Here is a 25,848-nt window from a genome sequence, read left to right as displayed (position 1 = left end):
AAGGCAATGTGAAGAAATGATCTCAGACAGACTGAAAAACTTACCTCTTTGCTTATGAGGAAATAGATGACTTCCAATAGAATAAATTTTTTGTATCTTCAACTTCAATTTACTTAGAAGGTGAATCATATGAACCTTGAATAAAACATACAAACTATTATACTTCACTGAGGTTTATCACTGGTTTTATCATAAGAGGTGATGGGATGTAGAGAGTTTATGCAGAAAAGGGGACTCTGCATGTGGCCTTACATCACACAGTTCCTCCCCAGAAGCACTAAGTCAGACAAAAACAAGGCCTAGATTGGAGCAGGGGAGACATTCATGAAAAAGAGAAATTTATTAATTCAGTTCCTCAAAATTTTGTGGAGGAACTTTATCCCTGCACTCTGAGAGATAAATTCTTCTGAAGCCACTTCTCTTCTCAGAGTTGCTCTTTTGGAAAACACATGAAGTAACTGATTTATTCCACAGCACTGCATATTTATGGCAATTCTCACCCAAGTTTACAAATGCCTAAGGCAGGAGTCCAGACTCAGGAACCCCAGGAAAACCATTACTCCCAACCCAGTCCCAAAGGATGTCCAATGTGTTAACTGGTTCAGATGGTCCATGGACAAACACATGCTTTGGGGCCAATTAGTTAGCTTCAACTCACTGTGAACTGCAGGAGAGAAAACTCTGCTTTCTTCTCCATAGGCTTTGCTTAAACCCATCTCTTCTAGAAGCCTGAAAATTGTTGAAACCAGTTAAAGGCTTAGATAGATGAAGTATGTCTGGTAGACAGACATGTGTCCTGGCCCCACCAATATCTTCTATGTGTTGTTAAGCAAGTTTTTCATCTTCTTTAATTTCCAATTTTCTCTTAGGAAAAGTCAACTGATAATAACATTTTCCAGTCTTTCTTTCTTTCTTTCTTTCTTTCTTTCTTTCTTTCTTTCTTTCTTTCTTTCTTTCTTTCTTTCCCTTTCTTTCTTCCTTCCTTTCTTTCTTTCTTTCATTCTTCTTTCTTTCTTTCTTTCTTCTGCCTGCCTCCCTGCCTTCCTTCCTTCCTTCCTTCATCTTTTTTAGAGAGAAAGAGTGCACAGGAGTTGTGAGGGGAGGGGCAGAGGGAGAGAGAAAATCTCAAGCAGGTTCCATGCCCAGTGTGAAGCCCCACACAGGGCTCAATCTCATGAGATCATGACCTAAGCTAAATCAAGATCAGACACTCAACTGACTCAGCCACCCAAGCATCCCCATTATTTCTTAATTTTTAATATTATGTTCAGTTCTCCCACTCCTAATCTTACCTATGTTCTTAAGTCAATGTATAGAGGAAGACAGGAAATAAAGAAAGAAAGAAGAAAGAAAGAAGAAAGAAAGAAAGAAAGAAAGAAAGAAAGAAAGAAAGAAAGAAAGAAAGAGAAAGAAAGAAGAAAGAAAGGAGAAAGAAAGAGAGAAAGGAGAAAGAAAGAGAGAAAGGAGAAAGAAAGAGAGAAAGAAAAATAATTTTTGAATACATGTCTTGTGTATTGTCTTCTGTATTTTCTTTTTCTTTTTAAATATATGTGCCCTTCCTGGGGTGCCTGGGTGGCTCGGTCAGTTAAGTCTCTGACTCCTGATAATGGTTCATGTCATCATCTCAGGGTCATGAGATCCAGCCCTGTGTCTTGTTCTGCATTCATCAGAGTTTCTTTGTTCATCTCCCTTTGCTCCTCTCCCTGATTGCTCTCTCTCTCCTCCTTCTCAAATAAATGAATAAATAAATAAATGTGTAAATAAATAAAATATTTTATAAAAGATACATGCCCTTCCAACTACCAGAAAGAAAGTTGTTTGTGAATGGTTATAACCTACTTAAGATGATATAGATTGCATTAAAAATTACTTTTCATGTGGCAAATCATGTTATTACCCAGCACTCTGGATATTTGGTCCAAATATCAACTATCAAGTGTGTCACTATCTGCTAGGCACCTTCGATGGGGATGAGCTGAGTCATGAAGAGTACAGGGGAAGGACAGAATGTGGAGACAGGAATGGAGGTGAGAGGATCCCACAAAAGATCGCACAATGCCTTGCCATCTTGCTGAAAGGCTTAGTGGCAACCATCAAGCCCTGGTATTTCACAGAAATGTCAGAGAAAATCACACCACAAAACCTGGTCTCTTTTATCACAAATGGACTGGAAGAATCCTGAAGAAGGTTTTTGGTGTGTCACTTAAGATCTTAGAACTCAGCTTCTCCATCAATTGAATGGGAATATGAAGACCTACCTTTAAAATGCTTCTGTAAATCTTAAAATATTTAACATAGAAAATAATGAATCCCTGGCTCAGAGAAAGCACAGAAGAAATATTCATTTGTTTTTATTAATCTTACTTAAACATGAGGAACTGAGAACCAGAGAAGTGAAATACCCCACAAAGTTCCCACAGCTAATTGGTAACAGAACTGAGCCTTAAATCCACATCTCTTAAGTACAAGTCTAAATCTCTTTTATGTTCATATGATGTGCAGAGTAATGTCATAAGATTTCTTGGCCTGGAAAACAATAACGGACAATGAACAAGCCCCTGCATTAAACTTCCCAGTCCAAAGTCCTAAATGAACTTCTTACTTTTGAAGGAATTATTAAGCTTTCCATTCTGGTGGGAAAATTTTGGAGGGTAGTTTGCAAGAATATCCTGAAGTGGCCAAAGGCAAGAAGGTGAGTCAACAATCTCTTGAAGCTTCTTCAATCTCTGAGTCAAATGACCTTTAGCACTCATTAAATTTCTTGTACACCAAAAGACTGGATGACATCTGGATTCCAGGTTCTGTCAAAGCAATTCCAGGATTTCCTGAATTCACTTGACTATGCTCATCCCATCATGGAAACTGTGTGGAAATAGAACAAATGTCAACTGAGGTTTGTCCTAGTTTGAGCCAACTCTGTCTTCAACTTAGCATCAATCAGGGCCCTGATTTAAACTCTGTTCATTTAAAGTTGCATCTTACAAAGGAAGGTTTCCAATGAATAACTCAGAAATTCTGGCTAGATAAACCCAACTAACACAGTGAAAATTTGAGGGAATAAATGATATTAATGTGATCAGAAATACTTTATGATTAAAACTCAGATCACTGAGAACAAGATTTGCTTTTGTACACAATGAAAGAATGGACAGAGAGTGAAGAATAAGAAAGTACATAGAGAACAATGGCTTTATTTTCTATTTGAATATATATATCTATATCACATATATGAATATATATATACACACACATACATATACACACACACAATAATAATATATTACCATTTTCAAGATTTAATATCTGTAATAACTACATTCCATTGCCAAACATGACACCTTAGTGTATTAATGTAAAAGATATGATACATCATGATATATCATGAAACAAAAACAGGAAAAAATAATTCCCTGGCTCACCTAGAGCTTACAGTCCATGAGAGGAGGCTGACAAAAAAACTAAAAATAGGAAAATTAAATTATATCTGTATATCAGAGAGTAATAACTTCTCTAGAAAAAATTTTTAAAAAATAAATAAATAAGAGTAGATGGGGAAGTGGGGTCATGAAATCCAAGGTGTGAGTTCCTCTTTTTCAGAACATAGTCATATGATGTAGGGACTCCTATTGCTCAGTTTCTGAGAATGCTTGATCTCTTCCATTCTTGAATCATGACTGTTGTCTTCATCAATCACAAAGATCAGTATCCTACACGTAAGCTTCTTCTCACTTGAAATAGTGTACGTTTCTGTTTCTGTTTCTCTCAGATATTTTTTTTCATTCCTTACAAATTTACCAAATCATGGGATGAGTGGCAAGAGTCCTGAAGGGTAATTTCTATTTATAATCTTTTATTGAATCTTAGATTTTAAGAAAACATGATCTCCAACTCCTTTTAATTTACTATGAAGATACTGAATTACCAAATTAGAGTTGATAACTGACCTAAGGGTGAAAATATTTTCATAGCCCCATATTACTGGGTCGTGTTTTTATTTTTGGTTTCATTATATAAGCACCTATTAAAGAGGTCCAACAACACAAAGCTTTTGTCTCGAAAATTTGACTTTTATTCTTCACAATCTTTTTAAACTTTAATATTTCATTTGTCACTACAAAACACCATCAGTCTGTTCCATACTTTCTTTATGGCATTTTTCATTTCCCTATTCCTAAAAGTGTAAATCAAAGGATTGAGCAAAGGAGTTAGGATGGTGTAAAATATAGCCACCATTTTGTCAAAGGAGAAAGCAGATGGAGGTCGTGCATACACAAATATGCAAGGGACAAAGAATAAAACCACAATAGCAATATGAGATCCACAGGTGGAAAGAGCTTTCCGCTGCCCTTCAGGACTATGGGTTCTCAGAGAGAGCAAGATGACAACATAGGAGACAAGCAACAAAGAGAATATTATGATGCAGATAGACCCACTGTTGGAAACCACCAAAAGGCCAAAGATGTGAGTGTCAGTGCAGGCAAGCTCCAGTAATGGGTACAAATCACACATGAAGTGATCAATGACATTGGGGCCACAGAAGGGCAGCTGGAAAGTAAAGAGAATTTGTATCATTGAATGCAGAAAACCCCCTGTCCAGGATATACCCATCAGAATGCCACAGAGCCTCCAGTTCATGATGGTTGTGTAGTGTAGGGGCTTACAGATGGCCACATAGCGGTCATAGGCCATGGCTGTGAGGACAATCACCTCCACCCCAGCAAAGAAGTGTTCGGCAAAGAGCTGGGTCATGCAACCTCCAAAAGAGATGGTTTTCCTCTCATAGAGGGAGTCCACAATCATCTTGGGGGCAATGACAGTAGAGAAGCAGGCATCCAGGAAGGACAGGAAAGCCAAGAAGAAGTACATGGGGGAGCCAAGGAGTGCTGGGCTGCTTCTGATGGTCACCACAATTAGCAAGTTGCCCCCGACAGTTGCAATGTAGCCAAACAAAAACACAACAAATACTATTTTCTGAACATTAGGATTCTGTGAAAGCCCCAGAAGGACAAACTCAGTTACAAAGCTTTGGTTTTGCATGATTTCCAAGGGAAAGCTCAAAGCTGCCAGAAGAAACATGTAGAGTCTACAATTATGAGAAAGAAAAATGTGTTTCAGACAGTGCAATGTGATACAGTAGTCATTAAGAAGTTGGTGCATCCACATGAAAAATTATCTTCTGTATTTCTAGCATCACTAAGAACACAAAATTCAAAATTTGTTGAAGGTGCTATTGGGAGGTCAGGAAGAATTGAGGAGGAGAAAAAATACTATTTTTAAATATTATTAAATACTATTATTAAATACTTTAAAATAGCCAGAGCTACAATAAGGGGCAAAGGAGGTATCCACATGTGGATAAATAGTTTATCTCAATTACCAACTCTAGTCACTTAGCAGTGGCTTCCTGGAGTGAACTGTTGAGAAGGGTTCTAAGGAAAGGAGCATGACACTGGAGTCATCATGTCCACCCATGCGCACAGAATAGGAGCAGAGGACATTTGCATGTTATCCTTGCCAGGAGTTTGCATGATCTGCAAACAGAAGAATAAGATTCATGTTAAGAGGCACTTGCAAATCATGGCTACTCTCCAAATATTTCTTTAAACATCTGAAATGAACTTGGCCTTTAAGATGAGTTCATTCATTCCTTACAAAAGAGAAAGATACATGGGAAAGCTCCGTACAAACACAGAACAAGTATCCATGTGTTGAATTGTTTGTTTGTTTGTTTGTTTGTCTGTTTTTCATCATTTTAAAATAAGAACTGGAATTTAGAAGAAAAAAAAAAACAACCTATATCAGAGTGTTGCCATGTTGACTAAGTTAAATAATACAAAAAAAAAAAATTGTTCTGGGCCTAATGCCTAGGATACAGTCCATATTAGGTCTTATCCTTATTTTACTGGTAGGAAACTCATGCATACAAAGATAAAGTTCAGAACACATGCTAGATCTGGAGTGTTAATAGAAAAACTTCAGTTCTAACACCCACTGTGTCAACAGAAAACAACAAGAACTTTCCTTTTCTTGCAAGAATGCAGAACAGGTTGGCCTTTCAATTCTCCATCCACCTGTAAAGGTTCAAGCCTTCTGATACCCTTGTTCATGTTTGGATGAGTCCATTTGATGAAGGACACAGAACAAATGAGTGCAGAATCAGAAGATAATGTCCCAATTACTCACAGATAAAAATTGGCAACAGTTTGGGATTTTGATTACCCAGTCTCTACACACACAAAGTGAGCTGGAAATTTTAATCCATCATAAGATAAAATATGTTTTTTTTAATTTTAAATCGTGTTTTTTTATTTTTAACTTTTTTTTAAAATTTCTTTTCAGGGTAACAGTATTCATTGTTTTTGCACCACACCCAGTGCTCCATGCAATACGTGCCCTCCTTAATACCCACCACCTGGCTCCCCCAACCTCCCACCGCCCCCCGCCCCTTCAAAACCCTCAGGTTGTTAAATCATGGTTTTTAAAAATATGCTAATTCTAAAATTGCAGTGAAACTGCTTCACTCATGTAATCATTCAGAAAATGCTTTTGCATTATTTCCAGAATAAACATATTTGTATTCCTCATAGTAGGAAATCCTACCACAAAGATATTCTAAAAGTTAAATAGGGTGGTATAACTTTTATAATGGAAGATGATGTTGTGTCATTTATAATAATGAAAATTTAGAAATATCTAATGTGGTCAACAATAGGAAGATCTTCTATAATTCAGACTATGACAGATTGATAGCATCTGATGCAGTCAGTAAAACACTAATTAGTAATGTGAGGACATGAATGGTGAAGGATTTTTATAATATGTAAAATGAGAAAAGCAACAAATGTATAGTAACTCTGCCCATTTATACATACGTGTTAAAATAACCTTAAAATCAATATGTGAAGATTTCAATAAGTATCTAGACAGAACGACATAAACAATGAATTGTGGAACACGAAAAGAAATTTAAAAATAAATAAAAATTTTTAAAATAGAATATAAGATAAAAAGGAAGTGAGTGAATAAAGCAAAATTTAAATTATTTAGTAATAAAAAAGAACTGTATGAATTTAAAATTAAAAATCAAGTTTATTTTTTTAAGATGATTTATTTATTCTAGAGAAAGAGTATGAGCAGGAGGGGCAGAGGGAGAGGGAGAGAGAATCTGAAGCAAACTCTGTTGAATGCAGTGTTGGAGGCAGAGCATGATCTCAAGACACTGAGCTCAACTACCTTAGCTGAAAGCAACAGTCAGATAATTAAACCAATGGATCACCCAGACATCTCTAAAAAATCTTTAAATCCACAGCACCATCATTTTCCATCAACTTAGCTGTTCAGAAAAAAGGAGAGGGGACTTGAGAATCATTTTATCAAATGTCCAGTATAATTAATTTGTGTAGGTGGAACTAACATAATAACATAGCTTCTTAAACTAAAAATGTTAAACTATTATAAGCTTTTCATAAATAGATGTATCAAGGCCCAAACTTTCCCAAAGATTCAAAGGTCTATCCTTTTCAATAGCTGTACTCTTCAGTACACTGGAGGTGCACCAGAGATTGCTCAAGGACCCTTGTGGCTGTAAATGGAATTTTGGTCCATCTCCTGGGCTGTGACCTGGGGAATTTTGCCTCCCCACTTATCGCTTTGCCCAGTATTTCCTTCCCATTCATTTTGGCACAAAACTAATTCTTGCATCAATCATTCTGAAAATAATAGAAATTCCTGTTTCAACTTTCAAGTATATTTTTAAAACTATATGAGAATCCCAAGAATTCGGACATTGGAACGTTTAATGTCTTCGTTAATCTCTTCAACCCTTTCTTTGTGTGCTTCTAGATGCCTATGTCTGATTTCCTCAACTTCCATCTTTTCCATCAGCTTATCTTCTAGATCACTGATTCTTTTTCTGTTTCATTTACCCAGGCTGTTAGAGTATTCATTTTATACTGCAACTCATTCATAGCATTTTTTAGTCTGGCCAAATTAGATCTCATTTCTGCCCTTAGAGATTCTATATTGTCACTGATAATTTTTTCAAGCCTATGTATTCACTTTATGATTTCTCTCCTGAATTCTCTCTCTGACATCTTGCTTATACCCATTAGTTCTGTGGAGGAGGACATTACAAAAATAAAAACAACAACAACAACAACAAAAACAAAAAAACAGAAACTACTTGAGGAATTAATAGTAAGGTCACCATTATAAGTAGAATTTTGCAATTATATTTCAAACTAAATTAGTGCATGTGACATATTTGCATGTATTTTAAAAATATAGTTAGTACAAATTAAAAGAGTAGATTAAAACTCCATTCTTAATGATTCTCCCTAAAATCCTACAATCCACTCTATTTCTGATTTGGGATCATTATTTTCTTCAGCAATAAAAAAAAATTATTCTTTATCTTTCTAATGAAGCATATTCTTTTCCCTACAATCTGGGTTCCCTTTCTCTTTTATCAGTATTGCTCTGCTGATTCCACTAAATGTTTTATATTTTTACTATTTTATACTCTTACTGTGTCTGGAATTTGAAAAAAAAAATAAAAGTAAAAAGCATTTTCTGTTTCCACCTGTGTCTTCCTGAGGGATGCTTGAGCATTCTTTTTTCTGTTGTCTTAGAGATTTATCTCACTTTAAGAGAGACAAACCCCAACAACTAGTACCAAAGCAGTGCAGAGATTCAGCCACTTAAATATTCTTGAAAGATTCTGAGACAGAAATGTAATGTTATTTTTGGCATCAAGTACTTAGATAAAAATAAGTGGACATATTTAAAATAAGAAACCTCTGCTCTTTGATTTCAATAAGATACTTGCTTAATGTCCTTAATGTCCTTAACTCTTGATGTCTTTCCCTGTGCCATTTGTTAGGGATTTGTTGTGGGACTATAGAGTTCTGTATTACATATAACTCTTTAATAGTAAACAGCACTTAAATTTGCCTGATAATGCTTCAGTATTCCTTGCAGATTAAAAAAAATGCACCTCTTAACCTAAAATATCAGGATAAGGAAGGCATTAGAAGATGAATTATATATGAGAATATAATCAGAAAGAATAAAAAATATAGGATTACATGACTAGGACCAAAATAGGTACATGCTGCATTTCATCATCATTTGGATTTAACTTGAAGAAGAAAAACTAAATAAGTTCTAATTTTATTAGTTGTAATGCGTTAGGTACTCCTTTTTTTTTTATTTTATTTATTTATTTACTTGACAGATAGAGATCACAAGTAGGCAGAGAGGCAGGCAGAGACAGAGGAGGAAGCAGGCTCCCTACAGAGCAGACAGCCCAATATGGGGCTCAATCCCAGGACCCCGAGATCATTACCTGAGCTGAAGGCAGAGGCTTTACTCCACTGAGCCACCCAGGCACCCCTGTATTGGGTACTGCTAACCCTCTAAAAAATGTTTGCATTTTAAGAGCAGCTATTTATTGAGCACATATTATTGTGTCAAGTGCTGTCCTGTGAATGCCACATAAATTACTTTGTTTCCAAATCCTTTGAGACTTTTCATATATAATCTAGGTTAAAAATGAAGCTTCACAGTGAAAAAGTTATGTAGCTTGCCCAAGGTACACAGCTAAGTGATAGACTCATGCTTGCATTAAACTTAGTAGTTGAACAACAGCATTTTTTTAAGTACTACATTACACTTTAAAGTCCTCCCTGAAAATGCAAAAATGTGCATTATAAATCTCACCGTTTGTCAGTTTCTAGAAAATTCTGGTGATGGCAATCTCCTATACTGCACAGAGAAAAGCCCCTTCAATGTCTACCCAAAACATGAAGTTTGTTCCCAAGTCTTACTTGTACATGTAAGAGGGAGAGAAAGAGCAACTCTGGCTGACAAGGTAGAGAATGCTCCCCACTACTTATCAATCTTCAACATGGTCTCCAGGAAAAAAGTAAAGAAGCAAAAGTTTCCTCCTTGATTTCCAAGTGCAATTTAAAGAATTATCCCTGAGAGGACATGACCCTGTAGAATTGTTTCTCAGTTCTCCTCAGGGTTTGGCAATTTCCCATCAGTATGATTTTTCAAGACAGTTTCCTGTGGTTTGATTCGATCAAGTATTTGCAAATATTTATGTCTCCAACCAATTAAAGTTTCTACTATTTTTTTATTTTTCCAAATTCTCCTGGGTTTCTATTTAAAGACACTTTCCATTCCCTTCATATTCAGGAATAGAAAACTGTGGATTGGGATGGAATACAATATCTCTGTGCAGCATTAAGGCAAAATGTCCATGTGCTTACCAAATACAAGAGCTGAGTCCTGGGATGAAGTACAAAATCAATCCACAAGGACCTGTAATGTGTTGGGAGTGGAGTAGCAACAGGTGCTTGTTAAAGATTAACACATTTTATGAATAATGTGCAAAAATGTATAGACTAATCTAAAATCTACTTTTTTATTCCTCAGTGCTTAAGCTATATATGCCATCACTTTAAAACTAAAGCACACAATTTTTAAAGATTAAAGGAATTTTTCTCTTTTCCATTTTTTTTAAGAGAGGGGATGGCAGGTCTGCTTACTCTGAATCTAGGTAGCCCTGGGATTGAAGCTTGAGGGAAACGTAGACTTAGCTCACGATGTCCCTTCGGAGAGGGTCCATACACAGGAGCCTGTTGTTCTACACACTCTTGTATCCTACCTATTTTTGTGTGTATTCACATCTGACAAAAAGAAGCAGAATTGAGGTGATTCATCAGAAATGTGAACATGCGGGGCACCTGGGTGGCTCAGTGGGTTAAAGCCTCTGCCTTTGGCTCAGGTCATGATCCCAGGGTCCTGGGATCGAGCCCCACATCGGGCTCTCTGCTCAGCAGGGAGCCTGCTTCCTCCTCTCTCTCTCTCTCTGCCTGCCTCTCTGCCTACTTGTGATCTCTGTCTGTCAAATAAATAAATAAAATATTTTAAAAAAAAAAGACATGTGAACATGCAGAAGTAACTTCACCTGTGGTATTGAGGGACAGGTGTTATCTACCTGTGGTATTAAGGGACAAGTGTTATTCACCTGTGGTACTAAGGAACGAGCATTATTTCCTTTTAACTGAAATTTTAGAGAGATTCCCTGAACAGAAGAACCATCTGACCCAGTGCACATTCCTAGAGAAGATGATCTTCTAAACACATGACTCAACAGCAGGACTCCAGCAATTAATCCTGGAACTCTGGACCCTACTTCAAACCACACTTAGCATCTTCTACTTTATACCATGCCCTGTTTTCTTCATCACTAATTATTTGATTCTATTAGAGGAAATGAGTGGTATAACACTGAAATAATAGTGTGAAGATGGGATGAGACAGATAATATAACAATATAATATTTGATAAATATTTGTGCAAATATTAGTTGAAGTTTTAAAAAAACAACTTTATAAATCAAAAATGAGAGAGGACAGAGACAGGCACAAAGAAATGTATGAAATGGGGGTATCGAGTAGAGGCAGATAAATAGCAATTTGCCCTCCCAGAATTAATTCAATAAACCATTCTTCCTTCAGATTTAAAATTCTGCCTTTATCATTTATTAATTTACAAAGTTTATACCACATTTCCAAAGATAGATGGCTTAATCTCTGGGCCATTTCTTCCACTCTTTAAGGTTCTTTATTAACAGGCCTACAGCAAAATGTTTACAAAGCAGATCTTTACGGTATGTTCTGGTATGTAGAAGATCCTCTCCCCTAGCTCTTTTATTGCTCACACTGGTTTTACTGCCAAGGCTGTTTAAACATAGCTACACGTACATACAAATTTTAGAATCAGTTCATCAATTTCAGTGAGAATACACTTTGTCATTCTGGTGGAAGGGTATTATTAATTCATCATAGAAAATGGTGGCTGATAAAGAAAATAAGATCAAGGGAAATTTTCATTTTAAAAATAAAAGAAATGAAATAAATAAATAAAAGAAATGACAGACTGCTTCTTTGCTGAACAAATGATCCATTAGTAAGGGAAACATAGATGAAATAAGAGATGCATTTATGTAAGTGATAAGGAAGTGAGACTCAGAAATCATATTATAAAGAGATTGGTTGCCTTTGGATAGGAGCAAGGTAGTGTGTTTATTGAAGAAGGTAGGAAGGTAGTATATATTTGAACAGATGCTGGTAAATTGTTAGTCATGACTATGGAAATGTTCTTCTGATGGCTTAATTTTTCTAAGTGAGATAGGAAGCAAGTTCATCTAATGTTTCTCCATAAATCTGCTTGCAATAGCTTTTTAGGCAGATATTCTACAAACTAAGGCAGCATTTTACTTTATTTTGCTATGCCTTTGTATCATGAATAGTATTGAATTTTTCTTCTTTTTTTTTTAGTATTGAATTTTTAAATTCTAATATAGAGATAATCATACAATTTATAAGCTAATATTAGTAACAGCAAGTCCTTTAAAAAGGTAGTAAGATCATCTAGAGGCTCTTGTGCTAAGTGAAAGAAGTCAATTAGAGAAAGATAATTATCACATTCTCTCAATGACATGAGGAATTTGAGAGATAAGACAGAGGACCATGGGGCAAGGGAAGGAAAAGTGGAACAGGACGAGGCCAGAGAGGGAGACAAACCTTAGGAGACTCTTAATCTCAGGAAACAACTGAGGGTTGCTGGAGGGGAGGGGAGTGGGAAAGATGGGTTGGCTGGGTGATGGACACTGGGGAGGGTATGTGCTATGGTGAGTGCTGTGAATTGTCTAAGACTGATGAATCACAGACCTGAACCCCTGAAATGAATTATACATTCTATGTTAATAAAATAAATAAATAAAATAAATTTTAAAACCTTGATCTCAAAAAAAAAAAGTAGTAAGATCAAAATTTGTTTCAAATATTAGTGTCAAGAACTCAGGCATTGAATCCCTAAGTAATATGTTTAATAAGTAAAGCTATATAATGTGAATTAATTTGGGGATCCCATAGAACAAATAAGAGAAGAAATTTATGAAATTGAACTGACAGGTAATAATTTCATCACAAATGGTGATAATAGCTCTTACCTATGTAAGAGAAGATGGAGTTCTGGACCTACTTTTGACACTAGGAAAATTCCCAAACAGATTACAAATATTTAAGGTTAGGAATATCATTATGATCCTTCCAGTTCTTTAATTAATAATTAAAACAGAAAAGAATTATAATCCTAAATTTTTTACTAACAATAAATTACTTATGCTGCCACGGGCTTTTTCTTTTTTGACATGAGGCAAGAGGAAGACATGTAAAATGAATTCAGGAATGAAGAGGCAGAGAATAACTAAGGGGAATGACCAGGAAAAGACATCAGGAGAGACTTGTGTAAAGAGGTGGAAGCTTCACCTCAAGGAGGTTAAAATGGAAAGAAAAAAGAATGAGATTAGCCAGCCAAGCAGTGGCTCTGAGAAAGAGAAGCCCAGCAGCAAGCAGAGTAAGAACAAACAAAAGCCCTGAACCAGTACCTGAATTATTGACAACCAGATTTGAATTATTAAAAAAAAAAATAAAGGAAAAAAAAAAGGAAAGGAAAGGAAAAAGAGTGGCCAGCATATTATTAAAAAAAAAAAAAAAAAAGGAATGGAGCACAACACTTACTAGACAGGTAGGAAATAACATGATTAAAATATCTTAACCTGATTTGTACACTTAAAAGATGCCATTGGCTGCTGTGTGCTCAATGGCTTGGAATAAATGGGACTGGTGGGACTTCATTGTCCTTGTAGGGAATATCTGTCCTTAGCATGTAACCCAATGATGCCAAGGGTCCTTCATTTTACCAGTTCCCTCATGATATTTTTTTACCTCAGCATCCTTCAGGATATAGATAAATGGATTTAACATGGGTGCAACAATGGTAAAGAACACAGCCATTGCCTTGTCTTTGAGGTAAGTGGTCACAGGCCGCACACACAAAAAAATGAATAGCAAAAAGAACAGGATGACCACAGTGAGGTGGGAGCCACAGGTGGAGAGGGCTTTGCACCACCCTCCAGAGGTGCAAGAACTCAGGGAGCAGAGGATGACCACATAGGAAGTGATGAGGATAAGGAAAATGGTCACACATATTACCCCACTCAGGAGGATGACTAAGGGACACAGCATGTGGGTGTCCGTGCTGGCCAGTTTCAACGAAGGAAACAAATCACACATAAAGTGATCAATGACATTGGGACCACAGGAGAGTATTTGATACATGAAGAGAAGCTGTATTACTGCGTGGAGAGCTCCTCCCACCCAGGCCCCTCCAAGCAGCAGACAGCACATGTAAGAGCTCATGATGGTCATGTAGTGCAGGGGCTTATAGATGGCCACATAGCAGTCATAGGCCATCATGATGAGAAGGATGATCCCCACACCACCAAAGAAATGCTCTGCAAATAGCTGAGTCAGGCAGTCTTCTAATGAGATGGTAGTGCTCTTGGAGAGAGGGTCCACAATCATCTTGGGGGACAATGATAAAAGAGTACATGGCATCCATGAGGTATAAGGAAGTAAGGAAAAAATACATAGGTGATCTGACTAGTGATCACAGTTACCACAATGAGTAAGTTTCCCAAATCTATGAACACATACATAGTTAGGAACACAGCAGAGAGCATTTTCTGCAACTCTGGGTTATCTGTAATTCCCAAGAGTTGATATACAAGATCTACAAAGAACTCCTCAAACTCAACACACACAAAACAGATAATCACGTCAAAAAATGGACAAAAGACATGAACAGACACTTCTCCAAAGAAGACATCCAGATGGCCAACAGACACATGAAAAAGTGCTCCATATCACTCGGCATCAGGGAAATATAAATCAAAACCACAATGAGATATCACCTCACACCAGTCAGAATGGCTAAAATTAACAAGTCAGGAAATGACAGATGCTGGCGAGGATGCAGAGAAAGGGGAACCCTCCTACACTGTTGGTGGGAATGCAAGCTGGTGCAACCACTCTGGAAAACAGCATGGAGGTTCCTCAAAATGTTGAAAATAGAACTACCCTATGACCCAGCAATTGCACTGCTGGGTATTTACCCTAAAGATACAAACGTAGTGATCCGAAGGGGCACGTGCACCCAAATGTTTATAGCAGCAATGTCTACAATAACAAACTATGGAAAGAACCTAGATGTCCATCAACAGACGAATGGATAAAGAAGATGTGGTATATATACACAATGGAATACTATGCAGCCATCAAAAGAAATGAAATCTTGCCATTTGCGACGACATGGATGGAACTAGAGGGTATCATGCTTAGCGAAATAAGTCAATCGGAGAAAGACAACTATCACATGATCTCCCCGATATGAGGGAGAGGAGATGCAACATGGGGGGTTAAGGGGGTAGGAGAAGAGTAAATGAAACAAGATGGGATTGGGAGAGAGACAAACCATAAGTGACTCTTAATCTCACAAAACAAACTGAGGGTTGATGGAGGGAGAGGGGTTGGGAGGGGGGGTGGGGTTATGGACATTGGGGAGGGTATGTGCTATGGTGAGTGCTGTGAAGTGTGTAAACCTGGCGATTCACAGACCTGTTCCCCTGGGGATAAAAATATATTATATGTTTATAAAAAATAAAATAAAATAAAAAGAATAAAAAAAAAACTTAATAACAAAAAAAAAGATATGTAACATGAAGATTACTGGACATCTTCAGTTGAAGCCTATGTGTCATCTATGGCACTTTCCTTGGGATTAGATGATTCTATGGGATTTATGCCTTTAATTGTCTTGAGCTATTTTTGAACTCTTTAAATTTATAAAACTGATAATAACGCTAACAATTCTGGTCCATAGAAATGCATATGCTGTTTGGTGGAAAGTTGATTGATTTCCCTGACCATTAGGGATCAAGCCAGTTTAGCATTTATTTGTAAATTAATGACACATTCCTGATTGAATAATATAAGGATGGTATTTTGGAGTTTCCTTTAGGCTGAGTATAATCTTACCAGTTTCCTCAGTAATGAATGAACTAAATAAAACTTTTGTCATGTGTTCATTTTATATTTTTTGAGAGTTATGGTTTCACATATTTAAAAATTATTTTGCCTTTGGGTAAGAGAAGAGAGGCCATTATATTTAGGAGAGGTAAACTAAATAAGATAAAGAGAAGACTTGTAAAGATCCAGATATTCTTGTCCTCTGTGTTCTTTCACCATGGGTTTTTCTGTTTTATTTTGTTGGTTTGTTTCTGCTTAATCAATTTGTAAGAAATCTTTAAAAGTTTCTTCAAAGTCAAATAGAAACCAAATTTTTTTTCTTATTAGCTTCCCAATTCCAATCCCAGCCAGACTTAGCTAACATGAGTATCCTTTTCAACCACAATGAAACCAACCTGCCAAACAAGAATTATCAGTCTGGTCCTGGTGTTTGAGTGTGTGTGCCTGTGTGTGTGTGTGTGTGTGTGTGTGTGTGTGTGTGTGTGTGTGAGAGAGAGAGAGAGAGAGAGAGATGTAGGGGAGGATTATTTAATGCAATATAATTTTATGGCTTATTTAGCCATTCACTTATAAATTCACCTCAAAATACTCATAGTCTACTATATACCTAACACTCTAGGGGGGAAAAAAAAAGGCAGATAAAGTCTCTGCTTTCCTAAAGCCTATATTCTAGTAAGTAGAGACAGAAAATAGCAAATAGAAAAGGAATTTTACATTATGTCAAATTATAATACCTGCTAGGAGAACTATAAAGCAGGGTAAATGATACATGGTCCCTGAGTAGGATTATTTTCTGTAAGGTAATCAGAGAACACTTCTTTGAGAAGGGATGGCAAAAGCCAAACTTGAATGAATGTGGAAAGACCCACAATGATATCCAAGGAAAGAAGTTTCCAGATAGAGAAACCAGCAATTGAAAAGTCCTTGAGGAGGGAGCATGGTTGGTACCACTGATCAAAGGAAGCTAGCTTAACAGTATTGGAATGAATAAAGAGTGGTTGATGACATATGTTGCAGGACCTTGAAGATCATTGTAAGAGGATAATTCTGGCTTCTGTCCAGAGAATGGTTCATAAAGGAACAAGAGTAGAAGCAGACTTGTTAGGAGGTTATTGCTACCATTAAAATGATGGTGGTTTGGAACTTGGTGGTAGGGGTAGAGGTGGGTATATTATGAAGGTAGATACAATAGATTTTGCTGAGGGACTTGACATTGATGTAAGGAGAGAAAAAAGTAAATATTATTCCAAAGTGTTTTGGACAACATCACCTAAAGACAGAATCTTCCATGATATGGTATAGAATGCATGATTAAGAATTAATTCCGTCTAACGGGGACATCCAAGGCTGCCACACCCTTGCATGCAAAGGGCTCCACATCTAAGGATTCACCATTGACATATGGATACCCAAGATTTATATATTTATTATAGCAGTGCTTTGAGAGATGGCAGTGAAAGGTCTTGTAGAGCAGTAAATGTATCATGACAATTTTCTGCTATCTGGAAGTAAAGTGTCTTGAGGACAAAGCACACTTCTCTAATTTGCACAATATGACTATATGGACAAGAGCCACCATGGGAGAATCTGATGCCATGGGTACCTGAAGAAGCAGTTGTGAAAATGGGCAAAGCAGAGGAATCAAAATCTGGTGTAGATGCTTTGGGTTTGCTTTCTGCCTGTTGGGCTATCAATTCCTTCTCTTTGAAATAGATTCTGCCGCCCCCCGCCGCATGGTCAAATCACAAAGTGTAATTGATGTTTCCACCTATGCTTCAAGAGTAAGGATACAGTCCAGGTTTGGAAGACCAGGGAATCTTTTGTTGTTGTTTTACAAAAGTCACTGTTTCAGGGTGAGTCGCTTCACCCATAAAAAATGCAATCTCAGGACCTTTGCTGGAATTTCTGGTAAAAAAAAAAAAATCCCATCTTTCCTCATTGAAATTTATTTATTTATTTATTTTAGGTTTTTTAAATTTTTTTAAAGATTTTATTTATTTATTTGACACAGAGAGATCATAAGTAGGCAGAGGCAGGCAGAAAGAGAGAGGAGGAAGCAGGCTCCCCGCTGAGCAGAAATCCCAACGCGGGACTCGATCCCAGGACTCTGGGATCATGACCTGAGCAGAAGGCAGAAGCTTTAACCCACTGAATCAGCCAGGTGCCCCTTAGGTATTTTTTACACTGCAGGACAGCCTAGAGACCCAAAGGACATTTAGAGCATAAGACATTGCTAAATTCCTTAACTGAATTCTACCTTGTTCAAACACCATCATTCTACCTTGGGATCCTCTCTTTCTGAATCATGGGCTGAAGGAAAGATAGGGTGACGGATCTCTGTAGAACCCCACAGAACCTTTGTAACTGGCTGTTAACTGCGAAGGTCCAACAGAACCCCACCGTTGTCTAGCTATTTGAAGTAACTCGTAGGAAAATTGCCCTAACACTAACTATTCTTGTTGTCTCTAACACCCTGCTGATGATTCTATCCTGGATCCTGAGGTACTTACTTGTCTGTACAACGAGCCTCCAACCTGAACATAGAGATGAGGGGAACTAAAAAAATAGCTCCCTTCACCACTGAAATCACAAAAACATTTTATGAGAGTTCCCTTGGATCTTTGAGAAAGTCATTTTATAATTTTTTCCCTGACCCATCAACGATTAATTTAAGACTTTTCCTTTCTCCTATTCTAATACATGGAGTGATTCCTTTTCCCTTTTCTTCATGACTACTTTCTAAAGTCAATCTCCATCCAATTTACTTCAAAGCCTTCCCCATTTACAGATAAGGTTTATTTTTTTTTTAAAGATTTTATTTATTTATTTGACAGAGAGATTACAAGCAGGCAGAGAGGCAGGCAGAGAGAGAGGAGGAAGCAGGCTCCCTGCTGAGCAGAGAGCCCGATGCGGGGCTCGATCCCAGGACCCTGAGATCATGACCTGAGCCGAAGGCAGCGGCTTAACCCACTGAGCCACCCAGGCGCCCCACAGATAAGGTTTAATTACACAAACTTTTGTCCTTAACAATGGATCTTTTATGTGAGTGCAAATAAATGTTTCTCAAATATCCTCAGTTATTCTCTGACAAACATCCTCTTTGAGACTTAAATATTTATTTTGCTACCCCTTATTATGTGAAATTCTGGGAATCTTTGGTGGCACAGGATAACATTTTGTCTTCCATTGGCAGAAATTATTCACATACTTGTGAAGTTCATTGTATCCTTTTATCATTAGCCTCTATCAAGTAAATACTTCCTGATATTAATTTGATGGGAATTATAAGCTCAAGTACTGAAAGAGCATCACGTGACAGTGCTCGATTATGAGATTATGATGTAGTGGTAGTGGTAGGTGTATATCACACCTATCAAGTAGGTTATCTTTAAAACCGAAAATATAATTTTTAAAACATTCTTATATATATAAAACCAAAAGACCAAACTTGAAAAGTGAAGAAACATATTTTCTAGTCCTGGGTTTTCCCAAGGAATCTGAATTTTTACTTTGCAGAAACTATTAAGAACTAAGAAAAAAAATGTTTTTTATCCTGATACCCAAAATAACGTGGCAACCAAGGAAACAAAGCTACACTAGGTCAATGACATAGAAACTTCATTTTTTTTCCCCTTCAAATGTTAATATACCCACAAGTGATTCTCAAAAAACAAGAAGCCAATGGTGCTTTCTCCAGCTTGGATAAAGTCCCCATTTTCCTTTTATTTTTTTTCTTGGTCTTCACTGTGCATGATTTTCTAGTCTCCTTTGTACCCTTTATCCTCTCTTCTGCATATTCCTGCTGCCAAACACTTGCACTGCATCTCCCTTCTCCCTTGTGGAGAGCAATGGGAAGGAACCCACCAGAAGGCAGCTGATGGCCAATTCGCCCATCACTGCCAAGTATGAGACTCTTTTTCTCTCACCCTTCACAGAATGTTTAGAGGTTCTCCAAAGACAGTCCAGGTTTTCACTGAGATTTCTAGCTTTGACTGGAGTTTGAGCATCCATCCATGTAGATTCCCCAGTGAGGAAGGCTCGGGTAAAGATTCCAGAGCAGAATTTTCTCAGAATACCTTCTCCAAATCCCACATTCTCAAGATGGCAACCTCCACTCTCTAAATTCCAGTTCCATATGGATTAGCTCTTATGACCACATTCAGAAACAGTAGAATAAAATCTAGAAAAGAATTGGTATGTGCACACACACAACCATTCTTTCACTAATCAGTACTTTCTTTTCTGAAAACAAATTTGTATAGGAAGTTAACTCATTGTGTGAAATGATCAGTTATCAATAGCATTCAACTAAGGGCCCTCATAGGTTTCTCAAGATGGTTATGGACTATAGGTAATCCTTTTCTCATGCAGTATTCTCAGAATAACAGAATATAAGTATATATGTGTTAATATTTATTAATATTAATACAATTAAATATATAAAATATTAGTGTAATTTAAATTTATTATTTCTTTTTTCCACAGGGGGAATATTTTATCTTTCTTGTCCAAGAAACAAAACCAAGCTAGGAAAATACCACGTTAAGGAAATATACAATAGAATCCCTGAATATCCTGTATCAACAGAATCATACTTAGCTACACCATAACTTTTTCATAGCATTTTTCACTTCCACATTCCTCAGTGTATAGATCAGAGGGTTGAGCACGGGTGTCCCAATTGTGTAAAACACAGCCACTATCTTGTCTATTGGAAACGTAGTTGCTGGGCGTGTGTATATGAATATACATGGACCAAAAAATAAGACAACCACAATAAAATGGGAGGTGCAGGTGGAAAGAGCTTTTCGCCTTCCTTCTGCACTGTGATTTCTCAGAGAGTACAAGATGACAATGTAGGAGATAAGTAGAATTATGAAACTCACCATGCATATGGCTCCACTGTTGGAAACAACTAGCAAGTTTATCGCATAAGTGTCCATGCAGGCAAGTTTTAACAAGGGCTGCAAGTCACAGAAATAGTGGTCAATCACATTGGGGCCACAGAAGGGCAATCTCAAAACCAGGAAAAGTTGTGCTGAAGAGTGGATACAGGATCCCATCCAGCTCAGAATCACCAGCACATGGCAGACTTGGCGGCTCATGATGGTTGTGTATCGCAAGGGCTTACAAATGGCTACATAACGATCAAAAGCCATGAGGATGAGTACAAAGATTTCCATGCACCCAAAGAAGTGGGCTGCAAAGACCTGAGTCATGCACTCATTGTAGGAAATGGTCTTCTTCTGAGATAGGGCATCCACAATCAATCTGGGGGCTGTGGTTGTAGAGAAGCAGGCATCAGCAAAGGAGAGATAGAATAGGAAGAAGTACATGGGACTCCCAAGGGTCCTGCTTTTCTTAATAGTCACTACAATGAGAAAGTTCCCCAACAGTGTGGCAAGATAAAACATCAAGAAGACCGCAAATATTGCTTTCTGCTTTCCTGCATCCTGTGTCAACCCAAACAGAATGAATTCAGTCACACTGCTATTCATCACCATACTAGTGGCTGCAGGTAAGGTTCACTTGACAAGGGTTTAATCTGCAAAGAGAAGAAAAGATGAGACATCATGGGAAGACTAGTTGGCTGACCAAGGAATTCCTTCTTTTTGTTTCATGTTATGTTACCTCCAACTGCCTTTAATCCTCTATGAATTTCTGTAAATCTGGTGAAGTCCAAGCCTTTCCCAGATCCATCTGTAGATTCAGAAACTAACTGCATTGCAACAAAACCTTTGCATTTGAAGAATAAAATTTAATTTTTTTTTTAAATTTTGATTCCTACCAAGATTGAACATGGAAGAACTTGTACTTTTCTTGGCCAAGTGACTTAAATGCCTTGAAATGTATCTTTCATATGAAAAGCGGAGTCAAATACTGGTCCTACCTTACCCTAAGTTTCCCCATGGTTAAAAAAAATTACATGACATATACGCACATATAGTTCATGCATTACGTTTTTTCTTTTTTTTAATCTACATGCTTTGAAATCTGAAAAACACCATTCCAATATAATTAAGCACTGATATTGTTGGAGAATCCTTCCAGAAGAAAATATTCTCACTTCAGTTCACTCATGTGTGGGTTCTTGACTCCTTCATCTCTGACCCTGTCAGTATCTTGGATGAAACATGCTTTATAAAAATCTCTTTTTACAATCTTTTGCTTACATCTCTTGTGTTCAATGTCAACTTCATTGATGGTTGTTATGTAACAAATATCTGTAGAACTTTGAGGTTGTCAAAACTGAAGAAAACTCCCATTTACCCTCTTTACTCTACTCTTAAACTGAACTTGAGAACATGGAGAATCTCTGTATATGAATTCAATGTGGTATAAAATTCCTAACAATGCCTATAATCTAATATAGTCTATCATCTAATCTAGTGTTTTGACTTCTATATGTTTCTTTTTACCCTAAATTCCCCAGGATAATTCTTTTAGAAATATCATTTGAAAAATATTTCATAATTCTAATCTAGTACTCTGATTTTTCTATTTCATGTTCTTGCTCTTAGCATATGTAGTTCCTCATTGAAATCGTATATTATTTTCTGTTCTGGTTTTGATTTGAAATTATTATACAGTTCTTCTCATATTATTATACCTCCCATAGTTTGTTTATTTAATTATGTGACATTATATAAATTTTTCTAAATGACATTTATTTGACCCTTACCCATTGGGATATTGATATTGCTTCCAATTTATACTCTCACAAGTAACAATTTTGAATAATTGATATATGAAAACATGATATTGCCCCACACTCTAGAGATTATCATTGCTATTGATAATTACTAAAATGTTTTTCAGTATTTTGTGTCCATTTATTAGCTATTTTTTATTGCAGAATAATTCATGACAATCATTAATTCTTCCAAGTATACAGAAGAATAAGAGAAGAAAATTAAAATATGTCTCCAAATTATTGAGGCTATCATCCTACTCTACAGATATAACCCCTTTTGCTTTTTGATATGCTCTTTTAGAAACATTCTATCAGTATCCTTGCATGTGTATCTCTACAACTGATTTCTATATACAAGTATGGCCAATATTTCAAGGTTGATGATTTTGTAGAAAAGCTGAGGAACATCCAGACAAACTGAACAATTACTTTGTGACATTATCTTATTTTCTCACTTGGTTAAGATTTTGGAAAAAATGTATTTTATTATGTGCATATACTTCTTATCACAAACCACGTTTTATATTTTTACTTTATTTTGTACAAAAATACTGCCATTCTGAGAATTTTTCATCTTTTGTCAGTTTGTATTTTGCAATCTTGATATTTTATCTGGAATAGGTATTAATCTAGCAAAATAATTACATTCTTGTCCAAGAACAGAGTTGCTAGAATCAGATACCTTGAGTTCAAATACCATCTCCAATATTAACTGCCTTAAAAAAGCAATTTTAAACATAATCATGATACCTTTCCAGATAAAATGAGAAAAAAAATCTGGCTCATAAGAAGTAAGTAATAAGTAAGATATTTGGAGTCGTGCACACGTAAGAACTGAATTACATAATATTGCACAATAGTTGCATAATAAGTAAGTACTATGTAAGTTCCAGGCTCTGCCTCTTTTACTATTAAAATTTTACCTTTTCTCATTTTCTGTGATGTTTTTCTTTTCATATAGTCCAAGTCGTCAATTTCTCCATTTTAATTTATTCTCTTTTCAACACATTTTAAAATTGTACTATCTATGCTTTTCTCTCATAATTTTATAATTAACTTTTATTTAAATATTGAATCACAATTATATCACAATGGAGTTATTGTAAAGAATGGACAAAATGCTTCCCTGATTGAAATTCTCTAATATGAGTTTTAAAATCAATGTAGATGGAATTATTCATTATGTAAGGCACTTTGTGATTGGTATTAGAAAAATACAAACCATCTGCTTGAGAAGAGTACAAATTCCCAAAGGATAGATTGGTAGTAAAAAATTCATAATTATGTAAACTTTAACTGAAGAAGACAGGTTCTAAACCAGATTCCCTGAGATGCAGGTATTGTAAGAAGAGCAGAGAGGTAGGTGAGCTCCTCTGTTAGCACCTAGTACATGAAGGCTGAAGTCAGACAGCCTGGATTCATACCGCCTACTATGGTGCAACGTTTAACAAGTCCCTTGATATCTCTATGCTTTGCTTTCTTCACCTGCAAACATTAAGAGTGAAATAACCTACTCTGTAGGGTTTCTATGGAGGCTAAATAATTCAGTGTGCACAAAGCATGGGAGATGCAGGTCTGTACTCCCTGCAATTGAAATGGTTACTTGAACTATGATTATTCGTATCAATTCTCCATTATGATTATTAATATTGACTTGCAAAGTTGTTAATCTACCTTACTCATTTACCTGCAATAGAGCTGCACAACAGTTTTACACACAAATTTCCTTTGCTGGCTGGCTGAAATCATATTGTTACTGTTGATCATGCCAATTGGCTCATGGTGATAAGAACCTCGTAATGATGTCTCCAAATGCCTTGAATAAATACAAAAAAAAAAAAAAAAAACAGAGAAAAGGCATATAACAGCTTCATTATGTGGGGTCCATAATGAGAAGAAAGTAGAAATAAAATAGGCCCTTAGTTGTAAAGAGTTTGTGATCCAAAGGTATGATATGAAAAACAGGAGAGAGTATTTGAAATGAAAAAAAATCAAATCTAAGTATTAGTAGAGATGATAAGCCAAAGAGGTCAATATAAAGCTCTAGACATATTCTAAAGTCATAGTGGAAGAACTTGGAAAATCAAGTTTTCCTCAGCCAAAGGCCATGAAAGCCAGGTTATGAAGTTTGAATATACTCTTGTGGTTAAATATAAAATTTGGAGACATACAGAATATGGGAGCTGATTTTATTAAGATTTATTCAGTACCTAAGAACAAAATTACTCATTTTTCCCAAAGATTTGATTTACTTATTTGACACACAGAGAAAGAGAGAGAGAGCTCAAGTAGAGGGAGCAGCAGGCAGAAAAGAAGCAGCCCCACACAGGGCTGGATTCCAGGAACCTGAGTTTAAAACCTGACCAAAAGATAGCCACTTAACCTCCTGAGTCACTCAAGTGCCCTGTAAAATCATTAAGTTGTTTAATAAAATTTAGTCAGGGTGCCTGGGTGGCTCAGTGGGTTAAAGCTTCTGCCTTCGGCTCAGGTCATGATCTCAGGGTCCTGGGATCCAGCCCCACATCTGGCTCTCTGCTCAGCAGGGAGCCTGCTTCCCCTCTGCCTCTGCCTGCTGCTCTGCCTACTTGTGATCTCTCTTTCTGTGTCAAATAAATAAATAAAATCTTTTAAAAAAATAAAATAAAATTTAGTCTTTTTTTTTCCTAAATGTAGTCCCATTGAACTTTGAGCTTATCTGTAATGAAGTGCCTACGTCCTTCAAGATCTATGAGTTGCACTGAAGACATCCATCTTTGTATCCCCTGAACTGAGAAACTCAGGGGAAACCATACAAGTGCATTTGCTGTATTCGCAAGAAAATGAATCTGTGGTGGCTTCAGAATTGTCACATCCCCTCATAGTGAAGGACCAGAAATGCTCACTCAGCTGTCGCTGGGGTGGGATGGGTAGCAAACATCCACAGCAGCCCTCAGTGTTAATAAGACCATTCTGTTGTTGCTTTTTTCTTTTTTTATTGTTGTTGCTGTCAAGACTCTTGTTTTTAAAGCAGTGGTAGATTCACTGCAAAGCCTAAGAAGGTACAGAGTCCTTATATAGTCCCTGCCCCCACACAGATATAACTCCCTGCCATTATCAGCATCTCCCACCAAAATGGTACATTTGTCACAACAGATCATTGAACCATTTCACATCACCACCACCCAGAGGCCAGAGTTTACCCCAGGGTTCACTCTTGGTGTGGTACATTCT

At 36.7% G+C, this 25,848-nt stretch overlaps 2 protein-coding genes and 1 pseudogene across 2 annotated transcripts; all 3 read right to left on the bottom strand.

The window, feature by feature from the left end:
- Window positions 1-4,101: 4,101 nt before the first annotated feature.
- LOC125078711 (olfactory receptor 4C15) lies at window positions 4,102-5,061 on the bottom strand. Its single transcript, XM_047691766.1, has one exon. It carries the CDS (start codon window positions 5,035-5,037, stop codon window positions 4,102-4,104), a length of 936 nt encoding a protein of 311 aa, XP_047547722.1. The 5' UTR covers window positions 5,038-5,061.
- Window positions 5,062-13,736: 8,675 nt separating this feature from the next.
- On the bottom strand, window positions 13,737-19,955 carry LOC125079817 (olfactory receptor 4C6-like; annotated as a pseudogene).
- A 584-nt stretch (window positions 19,956-20,539) lies between these two features.
- On the bottom strand, window positions 20,540-21,448 carry LOC125078826 (olfactory receptor 4C11-like). Its single transcript, XM_047692025.1, has one exon. It carries the CDS (start codon window positions 21,446-21,448, stop codon window positions 20,540-20,542), a length of 909 nt encoding a protein of 302 aa, XP_047547981.1.
- Between the last annotated feature and the right edge of the window lie 4,400 nt (window positions 21,449-25,848).

This window comes from Lutra lutra, chromosome 10 (assembly GCF_902655055.1).
Source record: "Lutra lutra chromosome 10, mLutLut1.2, whole genome shotgun sequence".
Taxonomy (NCBI): domain Eukaryota; kingdom Metazoa; phylum Chordata; class Mammalia; order Carnivora; family Mustelidae; genus Lutra; species Lutra lutra.
The sequence above is the reverse complement of the archived record's forward strand: the minus strand, read 5'-3'. Positions and strand labels throughout refer to the sequence as shown.

What these genes read in the sequence shown, in the direction of transcription:
- LOC125078711 (XM_047691766.1), bottom strand. Translation starts at nt 5,037, where the DNA reads ATGCAAAACCAAAGCTTTGTAACTGAGTTTGTCCTTCTGGGGCTTTCA.
- LOC125078826 (XM_047692025.1), bottom strand. Translation starts at nt 21,448, where the DNA reads ATGGTGATGAATAGCAGTGTGACTGAATTCATTCTGTTTGGGTTGACA.